The sequence below is a fragment of the Hemiscyllium ocellatum genome, chromosome 9 (genome assembly GCF_020745735.1).
Source record: "Hemiscyllium ocellatum isolate sHemOce1 chromosome 9, sHemOce1.pat.X.cur, whole genome shotgun sequence".
NCBI lineage: Eukaryota > Metazoa > Chordata > Chondrichthyes > Orectolobiformes > Hemiscylliidae > Hemiscyllium > Hemiscyllium ocellatum.
Window position 1 is genome coordinate 27,951,761 of NC_083409.1, and position 27,594 is coordinate 27,979,354.

At 41.1% G+C, this 27,594-nt stretch overlaps 1 protein-coding gene across 3 annotated transcripts in view; it reads left to right on the forward strand.

Moving 5' to 3' along the window:
• The first annotated feature begins 124 nt into the window (after positions 1 to 124).
• The window catches only part of klhl20 (kelch-like family member 20), a 95,126-nt gene continuing 67,656 nt past the window's right edge, over positions 125 to 27,594 (forward strand). The window contains exon 1 of one of the 3 annotated variants that reach the window (XM_060830091.1): positions 125 to 425. Coding sequence is in view for 1 of the 3 variants with exons in the window: in XM_060830090.1 (XP_060686073.1) it covers positions 14,332 to 14,354 (23 nt within the window). In the remaining 2 variants the exon portion in view is untranslated. Of the gene's footprint in view, positions 426 to 14,295; positions 14,355 to 27,594 lie in introns of those variants that run through there. The other 2 variants (XM_060830093.1, XM_060830090.1) reach the window with 2 other exon arrangements.

Below are 27,594 nucleotides of genomic sequence, written 5' to 3' on the forward strand. Positions count from 1 at the left end.
ACGCAGGCGCAGTTGCTTGTTGGTCGGGGGGGGTGGGGGTGAAGTAGCGCGCAGGCGCTGTCGTATTGGTGGGGAAAGAGCGCGCAGGCGCAGTAGGACTAATCAGTGGCAGTTGACGCGCAGGTGCGCCAGGAGCCAGCGGATGAGGGGTTGCCAGCTCCATCGGCTGATGGACCCGGTCACTCGTGGTTGAAATGCTCAGCGTCTATCCGCTGTCAATCTTCACGGCAGTTTGGCGTTCGTATTGCGGTGTGACGGCGACGGTGTGTGTGTGATCTGTGGAGTGGGGACCGGATCGGCGGGGAAGATATTGTAGTTACACTCCGTCCTCCTTCCACCCCAACCCCAGTGAGGCTGCGCAGATGAGGTGCGCGGTGGCTTTGTGAAGTTTTGTGGATCAGAAAAAAAAGGCAAAAAGAGAGCAGGTATACACTGATTGTCCAGTGCAAGAAACTTACAGAATTGGCTTTACTGACTTCACATCGTGTTTTCATTAATTGATGCTGCTAATACTAGCTTCCTGCACTCCATACTGTGTGGATTCATGCTAAATGAAGGCTGGCCAGTTGTATGTCAGGGATTAGATTTCTCATTGAATACCAGATGATCCCTGGGTGTATTGATGGGTATTGCTGGCTGAAGCAAGTGATCCTTCTCAAACAAATACATTAGCTGTTATTGTTGTCCTCCAGTGTGAGGCGATCAGTAATACTGGGCCAACAAAACACAAACTGTTGGAGAAACTTAGCAGGTCTAGCAGCATCTGTGGAGAGAAATAGCATTGACGTTTTGAGTCTGGCATGACTCCTCTGCATACTGCATTTGAAACGTGAACTGTGTGTTCCTAACCATGATGCAGCTAGACCTGCTTTCAGTATTGTGTTTGCTTCAGGTTTACAGAATCTGTAGTATTTTGCTTTTATTCAAGTTATAGTGGGCTGTTTGCTTTGGATTTCTAGGAATAGACAGAAAACTTGTGTGTTGAGTATATTCACAACTTACTGCAATAATCCTGTATTAACGTGTGATTAAACAGCAAACACTGGAAGTACTCGAAGTCTGACACCCTGGAGAAGAAAATGTATTCATGCTTCAGATTGATGAATTTTCATCAGAACTAGGAAAGATTAGGGAGGTTTAATGTAAGTCCTAAGTCGGTTCAAGCAGGGAAGGGAGGAAAAGAAATAAAGGGAAAGTCTGTGAAAGGATGGCAAACAGGAGAGATGAAGTGACAAAAGAGAGAATGGCACAATATGCAAGGGAATTTACAGATGGAATACATTTAAAAACATTGTGATGTAAATGAAAAATGCAGAATCTTTATTATAGTTTTCAATCAAAAGAAAAGCACAAAAATGAGCCTGAGTTTATGATTTGAATTGTTGAATTCAATACTGAGTTCAGATGAGTGAAATGCACTTGATTGATAATGATGAACTGTGGAAAAGTTAGGACTGCAGATGCTGGAAATCAGAGTCTAGATTAGAGTGGTGCTGGAAAGCACAGCAGGTCAGGTGGCATCTGGGGAGCAGGAGGATCGATGTTTTGGGCAAAAGCCCTTCATCAGGAATGAAAGCAGGGAGCTTCCGGGTGGAGAGATAAATGGGAGTGGAGCTGGGGAGAAGGTAGCAAAGAGTACAATAGGTGGTTGGGGGTGGGGATGAAGGTGGTAGGTCAGAGAGGAGGGTGGAGTGGATAGGTGGGAAGGAAGATTGGCAGATAGGATAGGTCATGAGGATGGTGCTGTGCTGGAAGCTTGGAACTGGGGTAAGATGGGGGAAGGAGAATGAGGAAACTGGTGGAGTCCACATTGATTCCCTGAAGTGTTCCGAGGCAGATGATGAGGCATTCTTCCTCCAGGCATCAGGTTATGAGGAAGTGACGGTGGAGGAGGCCCAGGATTTGCATGTCCTCAGCAAAGTGGGAGGGGAAGTGAAATATTGAGCCACGGTGCGGTGGGGTTGATTGGTGCGGGTGTCCTGGAGATGTTCTCTAAAGCACTTAGCGAGAAGGTGTACTGTCTCCCCAATGTAGAGGAGACCGCATTGGGAGCAACGGACACAATAAATGACATTGGTGGACATGCAGGTGAAACTTTGATGGATGTGAAAGGCTCCTTTTTGGGCCTTGGATGGAGGTGAGAGGTGAGGTGTGGGCACAGGTCTTGCAATTCCTGCAGTGGCAAGGAAGGTGCCAAGAGGGGATGGTGGGTTGTTGGGTGGTGTGGACCTGACCAGGTAGTCACGGAGGGAACGGTCTTTGCGGAAAGGGGTGGGGAGGGAAATATTATCCCTGGTGGAGGGATCAGTTTGGAGGTGGCGGAAATGTCAGCATATGATGCGGTTTATGCAAAGATTGGTAGGGTGGAAGATGAGGACCGGGGGGATTCTGTCCGTGTTACAGTTGGGAGGGTGGGATTTGAGGGCGGAGATGCGGAAAGTGGATGAGATGCATTGGAGGACATCTTCAACCACATGGGAAGGGGAATTGCGGTCTTTAAAGAAGGAGTCCGTCTGGTGTGTTCTGTGGTGGAACTGGTCCTCCTCGGAGCAGAAACGGCGGACGCGGAAGAATTGGGAATACGGGATAGCATTTTTGCCGGAGGTAGGTTGGGAAGAGGTGTAATCCAGGTAGCCGTTTGAGTCAGTGGGTTTGTAAAATATGTCAGTGTCAAGTCAGTCGTCATTGACGGAGATGGAGAGGTCCAGGAAGGGGAGGGAGGTGTCAGAGATGGTCCAGATGAATTTAAGGTTGGAGTGGAATGTGTTGTGAAGTTGATGAACAGCTCAACTTCCTCACTGGAGCATGAGGTGGCGTCGATGCAGTCATCAATGTAACGGAGGAAGAGGTGGGGACTGGTGCCAGTGTAACTACAGAAGATAGACTGTTCTACATAGCCAACAAAGAGACAGGCATAGCTGGGGCCCATGGCTACCCCTTTTGTCTGGAGGAAGTGGGAGGATTCGAAGGAGAAATTGTTAAGGGTAAGGACCAGTTCAGCCAAATGAATGAGAACATCAGTGGAAGGGTACTGTTGGGGATGTGGGGAGAGGAAGAAACTGAGAGCTTGGAAGTCCTGGTCATGGCGGATGGAGGTGTAGAGGGATTGGATGTCCATGGTGAAGATGAGGCATTGGGGGGCCTGGGAAACGGAAGTATTGGAGGAGGTGGAGGACATGGGTGGTGTCTGGAACGTATGTGGGGAGTTCCTGGACTAGGGGGGACAGGACAGTATCGAGGTAGGTGGAGATGAGTTCGGTCGGGCCGGAGCAGACTGAGACAATGGGTTGGTCAGGATTGTGGATCTTGGGAAGGAGGTAGAATCGGGCGGTGCGGGGTTCCTGGACTACGAGGTTGGAAGCTGTGGGTGGGAGATCTCCTGAGGTGATGAGGTTGTGTATGGTCTGAGAGATGATGGTTTGGTAATGGGAGGTGGGGTCATAGTCGAGGGGTGGTAGGAGGAGGTGTCTTCGAGTTGGTGTCTGGCTTTAGCAGTGTAGAGGTCACCCTTTTTATCCGCTGGTTTGATGGTGAGGTGGAATTGGAGCAGAGGGCTGCGTGTTGTGAGGACGAAAGGTTGGAGTGGGGGAGGGGGTAGACAGGTTGAGATGGTTAATGTCTGAGCAGCAGTTGGAAATGAGGCGATCGAGGGCGGGTAATAGGCCAGCACGTGGTGTACGGTTGGATGGAGTGTGTTGCAGGTGTGTGAAGGGGTCCTCAAAAGGTGAGCGGGAGTCCTGATTGATAAAGTAAGCTTGGAGACGGAGGAGGTGGAAGAAGTGTTCGAAGTCATGACATGTATTAAATTCATTGATGCGTGGACAGAGCGGGATAAAGGTAAGGCCTTTGCTGAGGACTGATCGTTCATCCTCAGTGAGGGCCAGGTCTGGGGGGATGGTGAAAACTTGGTAGGACTGGGAGCTAGGACCTGGGCTAGGTGTGCAGCTGGAATTGGGGGCAGAGCCTGTAACTGGAGTTGGCGTGGTGGTAGGGCAAATGGGGTTGGAGTCTTGAGCACCAGCGGATAAAAGGAGTGCAGTGGTAGTTTGGCGCACTGACCTCTACACCACTGAAGCTAGACACCAACTCGAAGACACCTCTTCCTACTGCCCCCTCAACTATGACCCCACCCTCCATCACCAAAACATTATCTGCCATACCATACACAACCTCATCACCTTAGGAAACCTCCCACCCACAGCTTCCAACCTCGTAGTCCGGGAACCTCTCACCGCCTGATTCTGCCTCTTTCCCCAGATCCACAAGTCTGACCACCATGGCCAACCCATTGTCTCCGTCTGCTCCTACCCAACCAAATTCATCTCCACCTATCTCGATACTGTCCTGTCCCCCCTAGTCCAGGAACTCCCCACATACGTTCGAGACACCACCCATGCCCTCCACCTCCTCCAACGCTTCCATTTCCCCGACTCCCAATGCCTCATCTTCACCATGGACATCCAATCCCTCCACCTTTATCCGCCATGACCAGGACCTCCATGTCCTCTGTTTCTTCCTCTCCTAACACAGCAGTACCCTTCCACAGATGCTCTTTTTCATTTGGCTGAACTGGTCCTCACCCTTAACAATTTCTCCTTCGAATCCTCCCATTTCCTCCAGACGAAAGGGGTAGCCATGGGCACTCGCATGGGCCCCAACTATGCCTGTCTTGTTGTCGGCTACGTAGAACAGTCCATCTTCCGTAGTTATACTGGCACCACTCCCCACTTCTTCCTCTGCTACATTGATGACTGCATCGACGCTACCTCATGCTTCCCTGAGGAGGTTGAACAGTTCATCAACTTCACCAGCACATTCCAGTCCGACCTTAAATTCACCTGGACCATCTCTGACACCTCCCTCCTCTTCCTGGACCTCTCCATCTCCATCAATAATGACCAACGTGACACTGACATTTTTTTTTAACAAACCCACTGACTCCCACAGCGATCTGGATTACATCTCTTCCCACCCTACCTCCTGTAAAAATGCTATCCCATATTCCCAATTCCTCCGCATCCGCCCTATTTGCTCCCAGAAGGACCAGTTCGACCACAGAACACACGAGGTGGCCTCTTTCTTTAGAGACCGCAATTTCCCTTCCCACGTGGTTGAAGATGCCCTCCAACGCATCTCATCCACATCCTGCACCTCCTCCCTCAGACCCCATCCCTCCAACCGTAACAAGGACAGAACCCCCCTGGTCCTCACCTTCCACCCGACCAACCTTCGCATAAACTGCATCATCTGCCAACATTTCTGCCACCTCCAAATGGATCCCACCACCAGGGATATATTTCCCTCCCCACCCATTTCCAATTTCCACAAAGACTGTTCCCTCCGTACCTGGTCAGGTCCACGCCGCCCAACAACCCACCATCCCGTCTTGGCACCTTCCCCTGCCACTGTAGGAATTACAAAACCTGTACCCACATCTCACATCTCTCCTCCATTCAAGTCCCCAAAAAGAGCCTTTCACATTCATCTGAGTTTTACCTTCACATCCGCCAATGTCATTTATTGTATCCATTGCTCCCAATGCGGTCCCCTCTACATTGGGGAGACTGGACACCTTCTCGCAGAGCGCTTTAGGGAACATCTCCGGGACACCCGCACCAATCAACCCCACCGCCCGCGGCCCAACATTTCAACTTCCCCTCCCACTCTGCCGAGGACATGCAGGTCCTGGGCCTCCTCAACCCCAACTGCCTCACCACCTGATGTCTGAAAGAAGAACGCTTCATCTTCTGCCTCAGAACACTTCAACACCAGGGGATCAATGTGGACTTCACCAGTTTCTTCATTTCCCCTCCCCCACCTTACCCTAGTTCCAGCCTTCCAGCTCAGCACCATCCTCATGACCTGTCCTACCTGCCAAACTTTCCTCCCACCTATCCGCTGCACCCTCCTCTCTGACCTATCATGTTCATCCCCACCCCCATCCACCTATTGTACTCTTTTGCTACCTACTTCCCAGGCCCATCCTCCCCCCCCCCCCCCCCTCTCATTTATCTCTCCAAACTTCCTGATGAAGGGTTTTTGCCCAAAACATCGATTTTCCTGCTCCTTGGATGCTGCCTGACCTGCTGTGCTTTTCCAGCACCACTCTAATGATGAACTGTTCCTTGAAATATCTTTAAACTTCCTTGAATCTTTGAATGAGGATAGAGTGACAAGAGTGCAAGTGGATTAGAAAAGTAAAATTACAATGGGCTGGAAGTTCACAAATATAATTGTGAACTAAGTGTAGGTGTTCTGAAAAGCAGTCACCCAATCTTTCTTTATTTTTCCTATGTAGAGGAACCACATTACAAGCAATAAATCTAGTATACTAGATTGAAATAACTATTAGTAAGCAATTGTTTCATTTGATATGTAACACAATAGGGTTATGCATGTTTACATAAAAAGATCTGCATGCTTTTTGCCTGTCAGATGTGCAAACATAGTAATGTTTAAAATAAAAAGCAGAATGGTTAAAGCTCTATCTTCTGAAGGATTGCTTTGCTTTTGTTTTCTTCATCTCATCTGCCCATATTCCCTCTGAGTTTGGCTTCTTGTTTGGCATCTACATCTCCATTGAAGACTCTCCTGACTTTATTTTCTGAATCACTTTGCATTCCTATCTCTCTTTATGGTATCAAAAGCAATCTATAAAAACCCTTTCCCGAAATACTCATGACTTTGGCCTGACAGTACCTCCAAAAATTCTTTATCTCCTCTTATATGTTGAATTATTGTGAATATTGCTTTTTGCCCACAAGACTATAGAGTGGTTGAAAGAATTGAATTGTATGATAATCCTGTACTTCTAATTTCTTACCAGTTTTTAAAAATGGCTTCTGTAGTGGTGCAGTTCATTGATTCAGTGAATTTATTTTTAAATCTAGAGAGATGTGGACTTTTAGTTCTAATTGCTTGAGTTCTATTGTGTTGAGAGGAGATGTGCAGATAGATCTCAATGTTATGCATTGACGTGCACATGTGTGTGACACACATCCACAAACATTCTCTTTAGTACCAATGACCAATGAGTGACTGTAATGGAATGCATGGCACCTAAACTGATTAACACTGCAAACATATAAAATGGCTGTCATAGTGGTTGATGAAAAGAAAGATTGCCAAGAAGGGTAATAAGAAAGTAGCGAAAAGGGCCCCAGTGAAGAATGGCATAAAAAGGAGAAAGTCCAAGAAAGAAAGTTATTCTATCTACATCTACAAAATGATGAAGCAGGTTTGCCCTGACACTGGCAACTCCTCCAACATGCACAGTGTCATTGGCTCCTGAGAGATTCAGACTGCCATGTGCACGCTGCTGCTAAAGAAACTGGCTAAGTATGCCATGTTGGAGGGCACAACGGCGATGGCCACAAACACCAGCTTCAAGTAAAAAAAACCACGTTGAAGTGAAAAAAAAATGAATTTGGGGAAGGAGAGGCCATTTTGCTCCCTCCAGCCTGCTTTTGGTTCAAAACAATCATGGCTGATCTGATTGTGGCTCAACTTCATATAGTCCACCCCACCCCATGGTCAAGAACCTATCTCTTTCTGATTTTGAAAGTACATTGCCTCCACTTGTTTTGCAAAGAGGCTTCCAATGCCTCATGACTCTTGGTGAGAAAAGATTCCTTCTTATCTCAGTTTCAAATTTGGAAGCTTTCTGTCAACTGTGTCTCCTCATTCTTGTCTCTTCCACATTCTTTCAGCACCCACTTGCCAGTACCCCTCAGGATATTTTATGTCTCTAATGAGGTCACCAGTCATGGTTCTAAATTCCAATGGATACAGACCCAGTCTTTCTTGTAAGATAAACACTTCCCATCCAAGGATTAGTTGAGGAAACTCCTAATGCATTTTTATCCTTGAATGAGATCAAAACTATGTACACTACACCAGGTGGGGGCATCACAAACATTCTACAACTGTAATGACTGTTATATTTCATTCTAATTGCAATAAATGGCTGCATTCCATTTCCCTTCCTAATCACTTGCTGTACCCCAGTGCTCGTATCCCCCCCAACCCCCATTTATCTCTCCACCCCGGAGGTTCCCAGCCTCCTTCCTGATGAATGGCCTCTGCCCAAAATATTGATTTTCCTCCTCCTTGGCTGCTGCCTGACCTGCTGTGATTTTCCAGCACCATTCTAATCTTGACTCTGATCTCCAGCATCTGCAGTCCTCACATTCACCTACTTGTCACATTCTGCCAAGCTGAAAATGAGTAAATGCCCACTCTCCTTCCAATCAGCCAACAAATCCACTTTCAATGTTGATACGTTAATTCCTACATGAAAAGTTCTTATTTTGCAGTGTAAATCTTGATGTGGTATCTTGTCAAATGCCCTCTGGAAATTGAAACACCGTATATTCTCAAGTTCCTCATTATATACAATATATAGCTTGATACTTCTCAAATAACTGAAATACATTAGTCAAGCATGATTTATTTTTCAGAAAAGCATATCAACTCTGCCTGATTGCCCTGCAATAACATCCGCAATAATAGATACCAGCATCTTCTCTGTGACAAGGGCTAGGCTAGCCAGCATTCTATTTTACTTTCATCTTGAATAGTGGAGTAATAAATGGTGTTTACCAATCTGATCAGACCTTTCCAGGATTTCAGGAATTTTTGAAAATCAAAACTATTGCATTTACTAGCTCAGCAGTCGTCTTTTAACACCTCAGAAGAACCGATCGGGGCCAGGGCAATTGTCAGATTTAAGTTCTAATAGATTTCTCAGTTCAGTTTTTCTGGTGATTATAATTGCTTAAAGTTTGTCTCTCCCTTCCATATACTGATTCACAATTATTTCTGGGATATTATTTGTACCCTCTACAGTGAAGACAGATGAAAACACCTGTTCAGATCATTCTTAAATAACTGTTTGTCTTAATGGTTAATCAATGTTAGGATCTACATTACTGTCTTACTGACCCTTGCTGAAAAGTGATTGGTGTTGTTCCCTCATTATTCAGTAGGATTGTTAGAGCATTAGTGTGAAAATGCTGGGAGTCTGGAAGGATTATTAGTTAGCTAGAGTGGACTAGCTAGGTATCTAGATAATGCCTAACCTTTGGACTTGTTGCCATAAATAATTTTTTTATGGTATGTTGATTAATTTATTTTTGATTACATCTGGTAAGCGTTTCCTCAGTTTCAGCTCCATACATCTTTCTTTCATCATAAGATCAGAAAACCTTGATTGCGTAGCGTTGATCTTTATTTGTAGATAATTCTCAGATAATGAAGCAGTCCAAGCCATCATGTGTTAAAGTAACATTCAAACTTTTGTTGATAAATGGAAAGAGAGACATTTATAGTTCATAGAATAAAAGGGACAGTAGCAAAACGAATGCAAAATTGGCTGAGTCATAGGACATAGTAATGGATTATTTTGAATTAGAGGAAGGTTTGCAGTGAAGACCTCCATAAATCTATATCCTTGCTTTCCCAAATGCATACTAAGTGCCTAGATCTTGGTGTACAAGGGACAATTTCAGAGTATACATTATGGTATATAACTTGGACGCACTGTAAATTGTGAGGCAGATAGTATAGAACATCAAAATAAACGTGGTGGCTGGATCAGGCAGGTGAAATTCGATACAGAGAAGTGTGAGGTGATGCACATTGTAGAAATAATATGAACTGAATATTAAATGAGTGGTACAATTCTAAAGGATATGCAGGAGAGAGGAAAATGGGTATATATGTTTAGGATGCATAGTGAGAGCAGTTTATAAAGCTTGCAGTGTCCCCATCTTTGATATACAGATACTTGGGCAAGGAAGTTATGCTGAACTTGTATAAGACTCTTCTTAGTCTCAGCTGGAATATTATGAGAATATTATGTGCCTTTCTGGGTGTCATGCTGTTGGAAGGATGTGAACACATTAGAGAGAGTGTTATTGAGATTAACAAGAATGGTTGCAGAGAACAGTAATTTCACTTTGAGGAAATGTTGTGAGTTTGGGACTTTTCATCTTGGGGAGAGGGAGCTGGATAAACTAGATGGGGGAAAATCTGTTCCCTCTCATAAAAGTATTCAGAATGAGGGAGAACATATTTCAAATAGTTTGCAAACAAAAAGCAAGTGTGATGTGAGGAAAAAATGCCCGGGAGTGTGGTGGAGGCAGGTTCAGTTGAGGCATTCAAGAGTATATTGGATGAATATTTAAGAAGAAACAATATCCAAGAACATGAGAAAATGGCAGATGAATGATACTAATCATAATGCTCATTTGGAGAGCTGATGCTGACATGATGTGTTGAATGGCCACCTTCTGGACCATAATACTTGTGTAATTCTGTAATATTTGTGTGCAGCTAAACCACCAGCTTGTGACATTTCATCACAACGTATTACTGTAATTGAGTGGTTCATCATCAGTATTTTGGGAAACTCAACTGGAGTATACACTTAAATGCTGTAGAGAGTCGTCAGCTTGTATGTTTTGCAACAAGTGCCTCAGTTTCTCACACTCTGAATCCTTTCAAATGCATGAGTCAGGAATATGATGAAATGTTCTCCATTTGCCTGGGTTGATAAGGATTCCAAGGTACTTCAAGATTTAGCCTATTCAGGACAAACTGTGCTACTGTATTAGCACTAGCCTTAATATCCATCTGTTACAGCAGTTGAGTATAATGGCTGTAATATGTACTACCTACAAGAAGAAATACAGCATCTGCCAAATGTTAAAAGAAAGTAAAATATAGAAAATAGGATTAGGTTATTTGGCCCTCTGAGCGTGCTTGGGCATTCATTATGATCATGGCTGATCATTCAACTTGGTACTCTGTTCCCACTATCTATCCATACCCTTTGATCCCTTTCACTCTAGGAACTTTATTTGACTCCTCCTCAAACATTTTGGCTTTACTGTTTCATGTGGCAGAGAATTTCACAGGATCACCGTTCTCTGGGTGAAGAAATTCTCCCTCTTCTCAGTTCTAAATAGCCCATTCTGTAACCTTTAGACTGTGAGCCCATAGAGTTACACAGCACAGAAACAGACCCTCTGGTCCAACTTGATCATGCTCTGGACATCCTGGTCGTCCAGAACATTCTTTCTGCATTTGCCCTGTCTCGTCAGATCCTGTTAGAATTTCATAATTTTCTTAGAAGAATGAGGGGAGACTTCAAAATTCCAATGAATATAGACTGAATCAGCTGAGACTATCTTCACACGTCAGTCTTACAATCCTAGGAAGCAGCCTGGTAAACCGTTGTTGCATTCCCTCCATTGCTAGAACATTGTCTCTCAGATAAGGAGATGAGAAACTGTACGCAGTACTCCAGATGTAGTCTCAACAAAGACCTGTGTAATTACAGCAAGATATCCCTTTGTCTATACTCAAATGCTCTTGCTATGAAGTGCAACATACCATTTGTCTTTTTCGCTGCCTGTTGTACTTGCCTACTTAGTTTCAGTTACAAAAAAACCCTGGTCTCCTTGTATCTCCCCCTTTCCCAATCTATCACCATTTAGATAATCTGCCTTCCTTGTTTTTACTAGCAAAGTGGACAACCTCACATTTGTTGGAAATTATACTTAGTTTGCTATTTATTTGCCCATTCATTCAATTTGACTAAATCACACAGAAGCATCTTCGCGTTCACCTTCCCATCAGCTTTGAGCTATGTGTAAACTTGGATTATCAAATTTGGGTCCCTTGTCTAACCCGTTGATATATATTGTTAATAGCTGGGGTCCAAGCATACCCCACTAGTCACTGGCTGCCACATGAAAAAGACATGTTTATTCCTACGCTTTGTTTCCTGGCTGTAAAGCAGTTCTCCATCCAGTTCTCTATCCATGTCAGTATAATACTCCAGTCCCATGCTTTTTAATGTTTTATGCTAATCCCTTATGTGGAATCTTATTGAATGCTTCTGAAAGTCCAAAACCACATCCATTGGTGATCTCTCTTATCAACCCCATTAGATAAATCCTCAAAATTCCAGTAGATATGTCAAGCATTGTTTTCCTTTTGTAAATCCATGCTGACTCTGTCCAATCCTAATACTGTTCTCCAAATGCTCTGCTGTTAATTTTCTTTAGGACTGTAGCATTTTCCCACTACTGACGTCTGGCTAACTGGTCTGTAGTTTCTTGATTTCTTTCTGTCACCCTTTTTAAATAGTGGGGTTCCATTAGCTATCCTCCAATCCAAAGGAACTGTTCCAGAGTCTATAGAAAGATGACCATGAGCGCATCAGTTATTTCTGAGGTCACTTCGTTAAGTACTTTGGAATGAAGATAATTGTGGCCCTGAGGATCAATCCATCAGTTTCCCCAATATCATTTCCCTGCTAATATTGATTTCCTTCAGTTCCTCTCTCTCACGAGACTCTGTGTTCCCCAGCATTTTTGGGATCTTATTTGTGACCTCCTTTGTGAACACAGAACCAAAGCATGTATTTAATTTCTTTGTTCCCCATAATTACTTCTCCTGTTTCTCACTAAGGGACCTATATTTGTCTTCACTAATCCTGTTTTTCCACATATTGATAGAAATTTAAACTTATGACTTCTGCCACCACCTCCAATGGACAAAGTAACAGGTGCATGGAAACATCATTACTCCTTTTCCATTTCTCCGCCATCCTGATTTGGTTATACGTTACTGTTCCTTCATTACGAAGATCCTATCACTCAATATTGTGTGATACTTTTATCATCTAGATGGCAGTGGTTCATATACCCAGCAAACAACTATTATTTCTGACTCGGGAGCCATCCCTAACACAAGAATTAATATAACATAAAAGCAGAGCAAGTGCTCAATAAACTGAAGTTAACTACTACCACTAGCCTATGGCTCCATTTTAAATAAAGGATTAGTGAGATATTTACATTTAACATCTCCTACTGCAGAAATGTTACATGCTGTACAATGTACAAGGTTCTGCTGCAAACATATGTTTGACACCACCACCAAAGCATTTTCTCCTCCTCATCCTTTACCTTCTAGAGGGAATGAGCTGAAAATGTGTTGCTGGTTAAAGCACAGCAGGTTAGGCAGCATCCAAGGAACAGGAAATTCGACGTTTCGGGCCAGAGCCCTTCATCAGGAATGCTTTGCCTTCTAGAGGGAATGTTCACTTTGCCACATCCTGGTCCACCTCTAAATAGCTTTGAACACATTCTTTTTCCCATGATGCATTCCCATGCAAGCACAAGAAATGCAATTCCTCTTTACCTCCTCGCAATCCAAGGCCCCCAACAATCCTTCCAGATGAAACACTATTCATGTGTACTTCCATTTTTTTGATGCTTTCACTGCTTGCAATGAGATCTTTAGACTGGGGAGAACAAATACAAAGTGGATAATCGCTTCGAAGCAGCATCTGTATTCAGTCTGCAAGTGTGACTCTGGTCGCCTGTTAATTTAATTCTCTACCCCATCCCTCTCTGGCCTCTGCCGTCTACATTATTCCATTAAATGTAAACTTGAAGAACAATGTTACATCTTTCACTTTAGTGGAGTCTGGACTGAATATTGAATTCAGCAATTTCTAATACTTGCATCTGTTTTTCCTCAGGTGACAGGTTTTGAAATGCTATTATTGCGCATTTTTATCTTTAATCTTTATTTTTCTTTTTGTTTCAGTGCTATCTCAACCATGCACTTTTCTCTTTCTCACGTCTTCCATGTTATCACTTTAGATTTTTCTCCATTACTTCCTCACCCAAACTTCCCTGCGTTTTTACTTAATCTTGTTACATACCTGACATTCTTCCGGTTCTGATGCAAGGGTATTGACTTGAAACATTACTGCTTCTTTTTCCACAGATACTTCAAGACCAAATCAGTAGTTCCAGTATTTTTTTTTGGTGTTTAGTTTTGATTTCCAACATCTGTAGTATTCTGAACTTGCTTCGTATGCAGCCTTAGTTTCGATGCCAAAATCACTGCCTTCACTGAGAAATCAATCAATATAAGTTGCTGTAAATATATGTAAACATCTTGTAATTCATGAATTTTAGAAATGTTTTTAATTATGGTTTATTTCTTAAACTTTCTTTAAAAACAAGCACGCTCACTGATTAGATTTCAAATGTTTTTGAGAAGGTAACTAAACTAAGCACTGGATGCTAGTTTAAACTGTGCAAGGTAGTTGAGAATAGAGTGGTTGATTTTGAAATGCCCAGGGGACTGTCTCAACAATGTTTATCTCTAATTTTTAAGTACCCAGCACAGTGATGTGCTGGTAGCACAGCAACACATGTGGAACTGAATAGAAAATTTGCTTATTTCACTTGTGTATTTTCTAGAAAAGACTTGAAGAGACTTGACAAATTCTCTTCACTGTGCATGGAAGCAAAGCTAATGCGCAGGTGAGTTGAAGTATTCAAAATGTAGCAGTGCACATCTGAAATATTGTGTTTAAATCTGCTTTGTCTCTTCATATCATGCAAAGAAAATTGCTTTTATATACATTGAGTTTTTTTTTAAACATCCTTTCTTTGAAACTACACCACCATTTGGTGTAATCCTTATTCTGAGGCCTTGCTGTTAGTATTGTTGAATTAATTGCTGGGAGATAAAGTGAAGTCAGTTATGTATGATTTTGAAGCTACTTCACTTCTCAACATGAATTCCTGGATTGAGGGCTGTTCTGTGAGTAGAGATTGAATAGAACTGACCTTATTTGCCAGAACTTGGAACTTAGTTTGGTGATCTTATTGAAATGTATGATATTTTTAAGAAGGTTTGACAGGTTGCAAAACTTAGAACCTGGTGTTATAGTCTCAGAATAAGAGGTCAACCATTTAGTATGTTCATGTGCAGTGACAATTCTGCCTCTTCCAACCTTTTAAAGCCTTTAGTTCCAGGCTCCCACCTCCCTCTAGATGAGAGAAAAAAACTCAACTTCCCGTAATCTTGCCAATACTTTATATCAGTACTATTGATTCTCTGTTAAGTGATATGCAATCTTCCTATCCATAATCTGAACAATTTTATACAGCTCAATTGTATTTCCCCTCAGCCTCCTCTGTTCCAAAGAACAGCATACGTAATATTTTCTCATGGCTAAAATCCTCCATTCCAGATCACATTCTGCTAAATTAGTTTGGAAAATGGTGAATTTAACTCCTTTATTCAAAAGGACTGGATAAAGAAAGCAGATACTACAGGCCAGTTCGATTAACATCTGTTATCAAGAAGATGTTGAACCTATTATTAAAGACAGGGCATTTGGAGAATTTTAAGGTAATCGGGTGGAATGAAAAATATTTCTAAATTTGCTGATGATTCAAAACTAAGTCAGAAAGTAAGTTATGAAGAGAACAAAAGGAGGTTACAAAGGGATATGGATAGGTCAGCTCAATGGGAAAGATTTGACAAATGGAGTATTAAGTGGGAAAGTATGAAATTAAAAAATTAAGAATTGTGAATGCTGTAAATCAGAGACAAAAATAGAAATTGCTGGAAAAGTTCAGCGGGTCTGGCAGCATCTGTGGATAGAAATCAGAGCCAACATTTCAGGACAAGTAACCCTACCTCAGAAGTATGAAATTCTCCATTTTGTCAACAAGAATGGGTAGCACATTGGTTAGCACTGCACCCTCCCAGTGCCAGAGACCCAGGTTTGATTCCAATCTTGGGTGACTGTCTGTCAGTGTGGAATTTGCATGTTTTCCCTGTGTCTGTATGGGTTTCCGCCAGGTACACAGGTTTCCTCCCATTGTCCAAAGATGTGCAGGTAAAGTGGATTGGCCGTGCTAAGTTGTTTCATAGTGTCCAGGGATATGCAGGCTTAGTGAATTAACCGTGATAAGTTCAAGGTTATGAGAATAGAGTAGAGGCTAGGCCTGGGTGCGATGCTGTTTGGAGGGTTAAGCTGAATGGCATCTCCACCCTGCAGGGATTCTATGATTCTAAAAATAAAGAACAAACGTTTTATCTAAGTGTTCATAGATTTTGGGGCTTCGAGATGCGGAGGGTCTGTATATTTTACTGTATAAATTGCAAATGGTTAGTATAATACAGTAAATAATTAGGAAAGCTAATATTTATTGTAATTGTAATATTATAAGGGGACTTACATACACAAGTAGAGAGGTTATGCTTCAGTTATACAGGGCACTGGAGAGACTGCGTCTAGAGTAGTGTTCAGTATTGGTCTCCTTATTTAAGGAAAGACATAAATGTATTTGTAATGTGCTAGTAATCAAAGTAAGCAAAAACCCAAACTATATATGTAAGTATGGATGTCATCTAAGTGTACGTAGTTGTAACTAAATTGTCAGATATCTGACTTGATACAAACCTGACTCTCTGTGGTATATGTTATGAGGACTAACATGTCGAAAACTAGAAAAAGCACATCATTTGGTATGATCATACCCTTCTTTTAAAATGATGGCCTAAACTGTACACAGTATTCAGTATTGTCGTCTTATTTAATGGAGGACTTAAATATATTTATAATGTGCTAGTAATCCAAATAAGCAAGGTTGAATCTCAATGTATGCTGTGTATTAAACTAGCCCTATCTTTAATGTCACCAATTATATGATAATGCAGAATTGATAAGAATGAAAAGACCCTCTGGTCCAGTAAACCTACCAAGAAGGCTAAGTAAATGACTAGTCACTTCCTTGCCCCCCACCCTGCAATCTTAAAAATCTGAGTGAGGCGCAAAAAAGAACTCCAGGACTAATTAAGTCAAAAATCACTAAGGAAAGTTCCTCTTCACTATCTGAAGTTATCCAAATCAGTGAGCGTGATCTCGTGGACCAAATGGTGAGAGAGAATAGATAGACTAATATTATTTTCCTGAGGCTAGAGAAGGCTGAGGGAATACCTGATTGATGTATATAGTGTTCTGAGGGGCATAGATAGGATAAAGAGTGAGAAACTATTCCCCTCAGTAGAAGGGTCAATAACCAGGTAGCAGAGTTTTAAGGTAAGAAGCTAGAAGTTAGGACGGATTTGAGGAAAAAGATTTTCATCCAAAGTGTTGCGGATATATTGAACTTCTGAAAGAGTGGTGGAGGCAGAAACTCTCAAGACACTTAAGAACCTCTTAAATGTCTTAGCGTTTCTGCCTCTACCACCTTTTCAAAAGTTCAATATATGAACACTTAGAATGCCATTGCATCCAAGGCTGTGGGTCAAGCGTTGGAAAATGTAATTAGAATAGATGATTGATGACTGGCATGGGCACGATGGGTTGAAAGGCCTCTCTCTGTGCTGTAAAGACTCTACGACTGTAAGTACTGCCTTGTATATGATGCAGTCTCTGCACTGGCGAGAACTTGTCCGATTCCTTCTTGAAGGCTTGCAACGTAGCATAGATATTCACTTCTCTGAGAAAAGAAGTACCCAACACCTGTCTATTTATAATCTTTATGCTAAACTCCTTTTCCCATCATATTCTTCTAGCCTCTTAAACTAGAATAATATAGCCAGCCCTCTAATTTTATGGAACTTTATATCCACAATAAATCTATAATGTTCTGATGTCCGATTAAGGTGCTTTAGCCCTGTCTTAGTAGTCTGAGCAATTTAGATAGGGATCATTTTTGTATCTCTCCTCTGAATGTTATTTAAGATCATAATTTTGCACAACATCAGGGTACAGAAGGACCAGTCTTAATAGTGTCCATTTGACTTATACTGCATGATTCTATCAGTAGAGAGGAGCAAAATACCATGGATGCTAGAAATCCAAAACAAAAATGGGAAAATATTGAAAATATTCAGGATCTGTTGGATCCAACAACTCCTTTTATGTTTGTCATGAGCTTTCAGTGACCTAGAACAATTTTGGCCTTCTTTCTCTCTCCTTTCAGGTGTGTTTTCTGCAAGTGGTGTATGTATTCTGTGGTGAGCCTACCACTTTAAAATTGTGTGATCCTCATTCTTAACCCATCTAAAGCTGTCGGGAATAAAAGTAGAAAGTGTTGGAAAACTTCGCAGGTCTGGCAGCAATTACGGGAAAAAGAAACAGGGTTAACGTTTTTAGTTCAATAACAGATAGAGTGTGTAAGCTCCACACGGTTGCCTGAGGCTAGAATTGAACCTGAGGCAGCAGTGAACCAGCATACCACTCCAAAATGTTAACTCTGTTTCTGTCTCCATAGATGTTGCTAGACTTGTTGAGTCTATCCAACACTATCTGTTTTATATTTAAAATCTCCAACATGTACAGTATTTTACATCTATTTAATGTTTTCCAATAAGTACAAAATAGTGGCTGAGGAATGCTGGAAATAATACAAGAAATCACCTCCACGCTGAAATACGTTATTGGCTGTGGTGTTGGACATAATTACTTTTCTTGAATTTCAAATTCTTACAAGATTTTAACTCATGAAGTAACACAGTGTTAGGTAATGTTTATTTTGAAGCTTGTAAAAGTCTAGGTAAACAATTTATTGAATTTCCTTCGTTAACTAACCTAATGACATCCTCAAAAACTTTCATCAAATTTGTAAGCAGCCGCCTATTTTTCTGAAAGCAGTGTTGTGAATTTTATTGGTTCTCTGCCTTCCTTAGGGCATCTTAGATTCTTGAGGTGGTTGGTCAGATTTTGGTAATGTGGCAACCCACAATGACTGGTGCCACCTTATTATTGCAGCTGCCTTTCAATTTTGCAGCCAGTGAGAAAGATCATCACCTTTCTCTCGTTGCGAATGTTTTAGCTTGCACCCTCCCATCATTGCTGTCATAACCCTACCAGAAATAAGGTGCTCCTGACTACGTTACTCAAAGACAAAAATAGAAATTGCTGGAAAAGTTGCAGTTCTTCAATTCTGGAGATGGGTCACTGGACCCGAAACATTTATTCTGCTTTCTCTCCACAGATGCTACCAGACCTACTGATTTTTTTTTCCCCAGTAATTTCTGTTTCTGTTTGTGATTTCAAGCATTGACAGTTCTTTTAGGGTTTTTTTTATTTAACATCAGTCAAGGATTGATTGTAATTAACATAATTTTCCAGCACTTCAAGGTTGTGATCTATTCAGAAGATCTAAGTGATATCTTTATCATTTCATATATATGAGTCTGATGTCTGCTGAACAGGTAGTTAACTTGTTTGATGATTGACAAAGATTTTTTCAGTGCTAAAACCATCTGACAAAGGGTGGAATTACAAACCCTCACACTTGACTCAGTTCTAGTCTAGTGGGATCAAATACAATTAGCTGTACTACACTCCGATATTGAGACCATTGGTTTTCAGTAGTGTTGTCACCTGGATTGTTTTGACAAAAATACACAAAAACAAATAGTCTTCTTTGCCTGCCAGAACAACTGAAGATTGCAAGGTGGCATTTCAACAGTTTGAGGCTGCGGCTTGACAACATGCTATTTGCAACCTACCTGATGATGGCTGTTCACTGTAGTAAAGATGGGATGGCACGGTGGCTCAATAGTTAGCACTGCAGATTCACAGTGTTAGGGACCCGGGTTCAATTGTAGCCTCGGGTGATTGTGCACATTCCACACAGACATTCTCCCTGTGTCAGCATGGGTTTCCTCTGGGTGCACTGGCTCCCTCCCACAGTCCAAAGATGTGCCGGTTAGGTGGATTGGCCATGTTAAATTGCCCATAATGTCCAAGGATATGTAGGTTAAGTGGATTAGCTATGGAAAATGCAGGGTTACATGGATAAGGTGGAAGGCTGAGTCTGGGTTGGATGCTCCTCAGAGTTGGTGTGAACTTGTGGTCTGTTTCCACACTGTAAGGATTCTGTGATTCTAAGATTGATTGTCCATGGTGTCAATGTTATATACACTATCTTGATGGAAAACTAACCTTAGTTGCTCCCATAAAACATCTAAAATGACTACCATAGATGTACATCAGCTAGAGTTTGCAATGATCATAATGACCTTGTTCACTTTGAGTGTGGATTGCAAATCTGGTTCACTCTCTTTGTACAGTACAAGAAACTCGATCTATCTTTGAATGAAGCCAAAGCAAAGCTCTGAGATTCAAAGAGAGGCTTTGGTATATTTTAAACGCTTCATAAATATTTCTAGTCAACCTGTCTAGAGAGGTTATGACATACCTCTGAAGCAAATAGGACTTGAAACAGTGTCACCTGGTCCAGAGATAAATACATTACCATTGCATGACAAGAGACTTCTCAAGCACCTTCCATATATGATAGTCAGCTGTGCCAGTTCACTCTTCACCAAGTTTTGGCCACTGGTCTTTGCAAGTCAACAAAACTAAAATTAATAGAAGTTCTAGTGTACCAGCTACATAATAGTGGCCATCACTATGTTCCAAGAATCGGGATTGTCTATCAGCAACATACAAGATCACAGGAGAAATTTAATGACAATGCCTCTGCTGCATTCTCCCAATTAAAAAGAAAGGTGTTTAATAAAAACTTGTGTTCTGCTTGAGGCCAGGTCCACAAACATTTAAGCAGACCTCCTGCAAAATCAATTTGATAGACTTGTCAGTGTCTTAATGGTTGAAAACAATCTCCCTTATCAAATGGCTAATATATCAGTGGAGGAAAAACAAAATGCTTCAAAGAAACTGGGGCTTTTTTTGGAGGGGAGCAGCATTGCCCTTAATGATTGGGAGGAGCTTTTCAACAGCTGCTCAAATGGTCACACCTTGTTCATTTAGGTGATTCATACTATTAGTCTCAGCATCTTAATCTTGGCACAGGGCAACAGCAAGGAAGTGAAGTGGTAGAAACAAATTCAAACTTTGGATCTCAATACCTCATGGCATATCCTTCACAAATGCCCAGGAATGTGCAAGTTGACAATTGCCTGCCCAATCACTTAAAAATTCATGGCACAAACACATGACTTAAGTAGGTGTCATCCTTAAACCGAGGGACAGCTGACAGCAACAAAAAGCTCTCAGTTAGTTTGAATGTCTTTTAAATATGGATGTTGACACCAATAGACCTGTAGTTACTGACTCAGCTTTGTTGTAATTTTTCACAATAGAGTCTGTGCAAGCTCATTTGCAGTTCAAGGAAGCTGTCCCAAACGATATTGAACTATTGAAGATATCCAGAGGGGAACACAGCATTTGTTCTCATTTAGGTCACTCTCACATGGATATTATCTGAACCTGAATCCTAATCAATTTTGGGTCTCCTTAATATATCTATGATTATGTTTCTATTCCTATTAATAAAACAGAGCAACCTCCATCTCAAACATCAACACCATTTGTTGGCATGTATACTGATGCCTTTTAATAGTTGTTAACTGAAACTCGGTTTGAATCTGCCCCACTGCATCTCTTAGTGGCCTTGAAAGGTGTATAACGGTCTATTCATCTAACAGAAATATTTGTTGCTACTGCCGCAATTCCAAAAAGCTTGTTCCTCTTTTTTCCTTTGAATTAAAATACGTAACGTTTATTGAGTCCTAAAATTTCATTTGAATTGGACTCATTCAAGCAAAGCTGCTGTATGATAGCATTTGTTGATGGCAGTACTCAGATATCAGGAGAAATCCATTTTATCCTCAGGATATCCCAAAACCAATGAGTTCTTTTGAAATGAAATAATTGTTATGTAGGCTTCAAAGCTGCAGTCAATTTTCACACACCATTGTACGAACAGAAATGAAATAACTTATCACGCAAATTGTTTTGATGGTATTGTTTGAGAGTCAGGAAATTGTTTTTTTTTCTAATTCTGGGCCGTATGAAAGTTTTATTTTCCAGGCTGTCTGAATAACTGCAAAATTCCAAGAAAAATACCAAGAACTTAAAATGTTAACATTAGTCATTCTTTTGAATTTATTGTTTATTTTATAATCAAAACAGAAAATGCTGGAAATAAGTCTACAAATCATGTCAGGGCAATGGTCTTTCATCATCCTAACACATTATCTCTCCATTGATCTTTAGTACATTTCTTTCAATTTTATCTTTTTGCTTGAAAAAATGAATCTGATATGTATTAAGTACTGGTGGGATGGGTGGGGTTAGTTTAAGGTATGTTATTTTCTACTTCACACATCTGTCACTCCATGGTCAGGTAAGCAAAGTTCCCAACATGGTCACAACATTGTCCTCTAACTCTGACCTCAGCGTCTGTGTATTTGTGGTTTCTGAGTGAGAATTTGTGTTTTTTTAGCTTTATTGTGCTTGATACAGACTTTGGTTTCTTGAAATATGTACAGAAGAACTTTTTAGGCCAGTATGTAGAGAGTCCAACAAGGAACAGATCTACTGTGGATCTGATTCTGGGCAATGAAGTTGGTCAGGTGTTTGTGGTGATGGTGGGGCACACTTTAATGATAGTGATCACAACATGGTACAATTGAGGTGTCTTATGAGCAAGAAATAGACAATGAGGAAGATACAAGTCCAACATGTTCTCTCTAAGGTAGAGGAAGGAGTATCAAGTCCTGAAAACTGTGGATGACCAGAAATACTCAGGATAGGATGATAAGGAAAAGAGGCTTTAGAAAGTACAAGGAACAAATCAGCTGAGGCATTAATGGATCAGAGAAAGTGCAGGATGGAACTTATGAAAGCAGATTTGGAATATGAGAAAGCTTAGCTGGTAAAAGTAGGGAAATAGCAAGACATTCCCCAAGTACTGCGTTATAGGAAGAATGTGGAAGATTTGAAAAGAGTTCAGAGGAGATTTACTAGGATGTTGCCTGGTATGAAGGGAAGGTCTTATGAGGAAAGGCTGAGGGACTTGAGACTGTTTTCATGAGAGATCAGAAGGTTGAAAGGTGACTTAGTTTAGGGTAAGATAGGATGGACAGTGAGAGCCTTTTTTCTAGGATGGTGATGGTGAGCATGAGGGGATATAGCTTTAAATTGAGGAATGATAGATATAGCACAGAGGACAGAGGTAGTTTCTTTACTCAGAGGAGTAGGGGCGAGGAATGTACTGCCTGCAATAGTTGTAGACTCTCCAACTTTAAGGGCATTTAAATGTTCACTGGATAAACATATGGATGAAAATGGAATAGTGTAGGATAGATGGACTTCAGATTGGTTCCTTGGGTCGGCACAACATTGAGGACCGAAGGGCGTGTACTGCGCTGTAATGTTCTATTTATCAATGGGAAAAGGATAGCTAGGGAAAGAGTAAGGTCCATTAGGACCGGGGCCTAATCTGTGAGTGGAACCAATGCACTACATCTGACTTTACCCAAGAGAATGAAGGTGAAGGTATGGAACCCAGGGGGAGAATCTGCAAGATGCTTGAGGAAATTAATATTGGGAAGGACAAGATATTGGAAATGTCGGCAGGCTTAAGAGTGAACACATCTCCAGGTGTAGATGAATTATGTCCCAGGCTACTGTGGAAGGCAAGAGAGGAAATTGCAGGGGCACTGACGCAAATTTTTAATTCCTCTCTGGCCACAGGAGAGGTGCTGGGGACTGGAGAACAGCGAATGTATTTCCAGTATTTAAGAAGAATTGTAAAGAATGGCAGACTAGTGAGTCTCATGCCAGTAGTAGGGAAACTGTTGGGAGAAAATTGTGAAGGAGACCATCTATCTCCAATTGGAAAGGCAAAGCTTAATCAGGTTTAGTTAGCATGACTTCATCATAAGGAAGTCATGCCTAACAAATTTGATTGAATTCTTTGAGAAGGTGACTAGATGAGAGTAGTGTAGTTGATGTGGTTTATTTGCATTTCAGCAAAACCTGTCCCACAAAGGAGACTTATCGAGAAGGCAAATGCACATGGGATACAGGGTAATTCGATGAAGTGTATTCAAAATTGGCTCAGTTGTAGGAGACAGGGTGATGATGAGGCTGCGTTAGTGACAAAGTGGGATCTGTGCTGGATCCCCTATTATTCGTCATTTATATAATCGCATAGATGATTGTGTGGGGTGGGGGGGGGATTGGATTAGTAAATTTGCAGATGAAACAAACGTTGGTTGAAGTGGTTAACAGTGAGATTGAATGTCTTGGGCTAAAGGAAGATGTAAATAGGATTGTTAAATGGGCAGATAAGTGACAGATGGAATTTAACCCTGAAAAGTGTCAAGTGTTACACTTTGGAAGGAGTAATTTGACAAGAACTTGATCAATGAATAATATTATACTAGGAAGTTCTGTGGAACAAAGTCATCTTGGTTTCCACAGATCTCTGCAGGCGAATAGGCAGATTATAGGGTGGTGAAAAGGCAGAGGGGATACTTACCTCTATTATTTGGGGCGTAGGTCACAAAAACAAGGAAGTCATGTTGGAGTTGTATAGAACCTTGGAGAACCCAGAGCTAGAGTACTGTGTGCAGTTCTATTCACCACATTACAGGAAGGATGTGATTGCTCTGGAGGGGGTGTGGAGGAGATGCTCCATAATGCTGCCTTGGATGGAAAATTTAACTTGTGAGGAAAGTTTGAATAGGCTTGAGTTGTTTTTATTGGAGCAGAGAAGACTGAGGGGTAATTAGATTTGACATGTACACAATCGGACAGAGTGGATAAGGAGCAGCTGTTCCCCTTAATTGAAGGGTCAGTCACGAGGAGACACAGCTTCAAGATGAGGGACAGGAGGTTTAGGGGAGATGTAAAGAAAAACGTTTTTACTCTGAGGGTGGTAACATTCTGCAATGCACTTCATCGGAGTGGGACCATTCGGCGCAGCCACTTTGGCGCGAGCGATTCGGCACGGCCAGTTTGGCGTGACCCATTTCGGCGCAGAACTGTTTTGTAGCTATTCAGTAGTAGTTATTAAACTATTATTATTAAAATTATTAAAATAAAACATTAATATACAAATTATTAAAATAAAATAAAACCTGTTAAAATGCCATCAACAATTTTGTATTTGCCTTATTTCTTTCATTTTTATTTTCTTTTTAGCATTTTTACTGAAGAGGATAAACATTATTTTTCTTTTTATTGCTTTCATTAATGCTTGTAAGTAAGCCTGAAAAGCAACAAATAAGAGCTGTGCCGAAGTGGCTGCGCCGAATGGTCCTACACCCACACTTCCTAGGAGGGCAGTAGAGGCGAGTTGCCTTATAATCTTTAAAAAGTACCTGGATGAGCACTCGGCATGTCCTTAACATTCAAGACTATGAGCCAAGTGCAGGTAAATGGGATTAAGGTGATGTTCAGGTGTTTCTTATGTGTCAGTGCAAACTGAACATGCCAAAGGGCCTTTTTTGCATTGTATGATTCTATGTCAATCAAATTATATTTTGTTTGGGTTGGCTTCTCAGCTGATGCTGAAATTGAAAGTTGAAATAGATCTCTTTGAGGTGAAAAGATAATCGTTACAAGCAACACACATGATTTGGATTACAGATTTTCAAAATGTTTAAATGTGAGAAGCTTTCTGTTTGGGAAGACATTGAAAACAGACTTTTTAAAATATTCCCGTGGAAGGTATCTTGAATCTTTGGTCTTTTGGCTAGTCTAGTAATTTGTCTTTATATTCATCCCCATACTCTACCTTGATTTTGTTTTATTTTGCATTTGATAAAGTTTAGTGGTTTTCCAACACTTGTTAAAAAGCAGTTTCTTAATAAATCTTAATGTGAGGAACACTTAAAAAGTTAAATGCACCAATTACTCCAAAAAAATGCCTGTCAACTTCAGATAAGTGTAATTACTATGTAGCTATATCTACCTGCTATTAATTCATTGTGTGTTGGGGATAGCATTCTTAAGAATGCTATTTCAATTAAGAATTCATTGTTAATGGAAGTGCTTCAGCTTTGTCCCATAGCACCCAATTGGAGCTAAACTTGGAATGTCACTAGTATCTGTGGAGGTGGTGAAAACCAGCTCTAAAATGAAGAGCAACAGAGTAATGGGACGTGATGGAATCCTTGCTGAAATCATTAAGCATGGAGGAGAGAAACTGACAGCACTGTTCCAAGCCTTCTCTCTCAGATGTGGAGTAAAAAGAAAAGTCCTGAATTACCTTAACCATGCTGTGATTGTCGCAAAGGCTAGGAAAAAAATACAGAAGTTTTCTATTTGCACGAAAGATCATTCCAAGAACCTTTCTGAACTAATTTGTTATACCCGGTGAAGAGCCACTGCTACAAGTCAATTTGGGTTTAGGCCAACAAGAAGCGTAGTCAACATAATTTTTACAGGTTCCCAAATACAAGAAAAATGTCAGGAGTAGTATCAATGCCTCTGCAGAGCGTTTTTTGATTTTACCGACTGTAGTCATGAGGCAGACTGGAAGATTCTGCTGTACATAGATGTTCTACAAAATTGGTTGTCATCCTTCACTTGCTTCACCTGATGAAATGTGGGTGGTGATCTTTAGCAAATAATTCAATACAGACTCTTTTGAGGTTAAGACAAAAGTCATCTAAGTTTACCATTATCCCATCTGTTTATTTGATCCTCCTAGCTTCAATACTAACATTAAGGATTAAAAACAAACTTCCTGCTGGAGTGCAGCTTATTATTGAATGGAGTGTAAACCATTCAATTGTAGAAGACTTAAATCAAATCTATGACATGTCAATGTCAGTCATTGAGCTTCAATCTGCTGGCAATGCTGCTGTAAGTGCTGTGCGGAAATGAATCTCAAGAAAATCAATGACCTATTTACTGAGGCATATCAGAAGATTGGATTTGTACTCAACTCTTATAAAACCAGGTTCCTCAATCAGCCATCTCCAAATGCACACATGCCTGCCTCATTAATTCATGATAAGTTATGAAAAACGTAGAACACTTTCAATAGTTTGGTAGTTATCTATCACAGAAAGTTGATTTAAAAAGTCCACGTAACTTTAAATTTGCTGATGCAGCCTTTGGTCACCTTTAGGAATTGAATGTTTTGAAAATTGAGACATCAAAATGGAAACCAAACTCATAGTATACCATTTGAGTGAGATCCTGATTGTATAACATGGGGCCAGAACATAAGTAACGTATCAAAACATTGATGGAATGGCTTCATGCTGCCTGAGGAAGATCCTACATAGGAGCACAGGCACCCCAACATCAGTGCTCTTTCTCAAGCAGGCGCAACAAGCATTAAGACTACAATAGTCTGCCATCAGTTTTGTTGTTTCATTATGTAGTTTCATGATGTCAGAAATCAGGCTCCAAAAACAGGTACTCTTCTCCCAGTTCCATCAGAACAGACACCCCAGAGAAGGACAGAAGAAGGCCTTTATGGATGTACTGAAAGTCAACATGAAATCTTCAATTTTGACACTACCTCCTGGGAGATCATTGCAGTAAACCAACCAGATGGAGGCAGAATTTGTGGTAAGAATTCCAGTATTTTGAGAATCAGTGACGAAATGCAGACGACGAGCTAGATAGTGACTAGAACAAGCCATAACCCGAATCAATATTACACGACCAGATTTCTTAAATGGCAATGTTTTCTCTATGTGCCATAAAGCTTTCAGATCACAGATTGACTTCAGGCATCTTTGGACTCATGGAAGATGTTCATCATCTCTTGCAAGGGGTAACTGATACAATTGCTGGAAAACAAATTCTATTTCCCCATCCTTTGATTAATTCTTTCTTTAGTTAAGTGGGAAGAATTGTTGTTAGTAACCCACTGACTTATCATTCCATCTGCAATTATGGAAAGTATCCGTGATCTTCTCAGTGAAGATTCTCTGACTGAATGATCCTTTAATTTACATATACTTAATTTA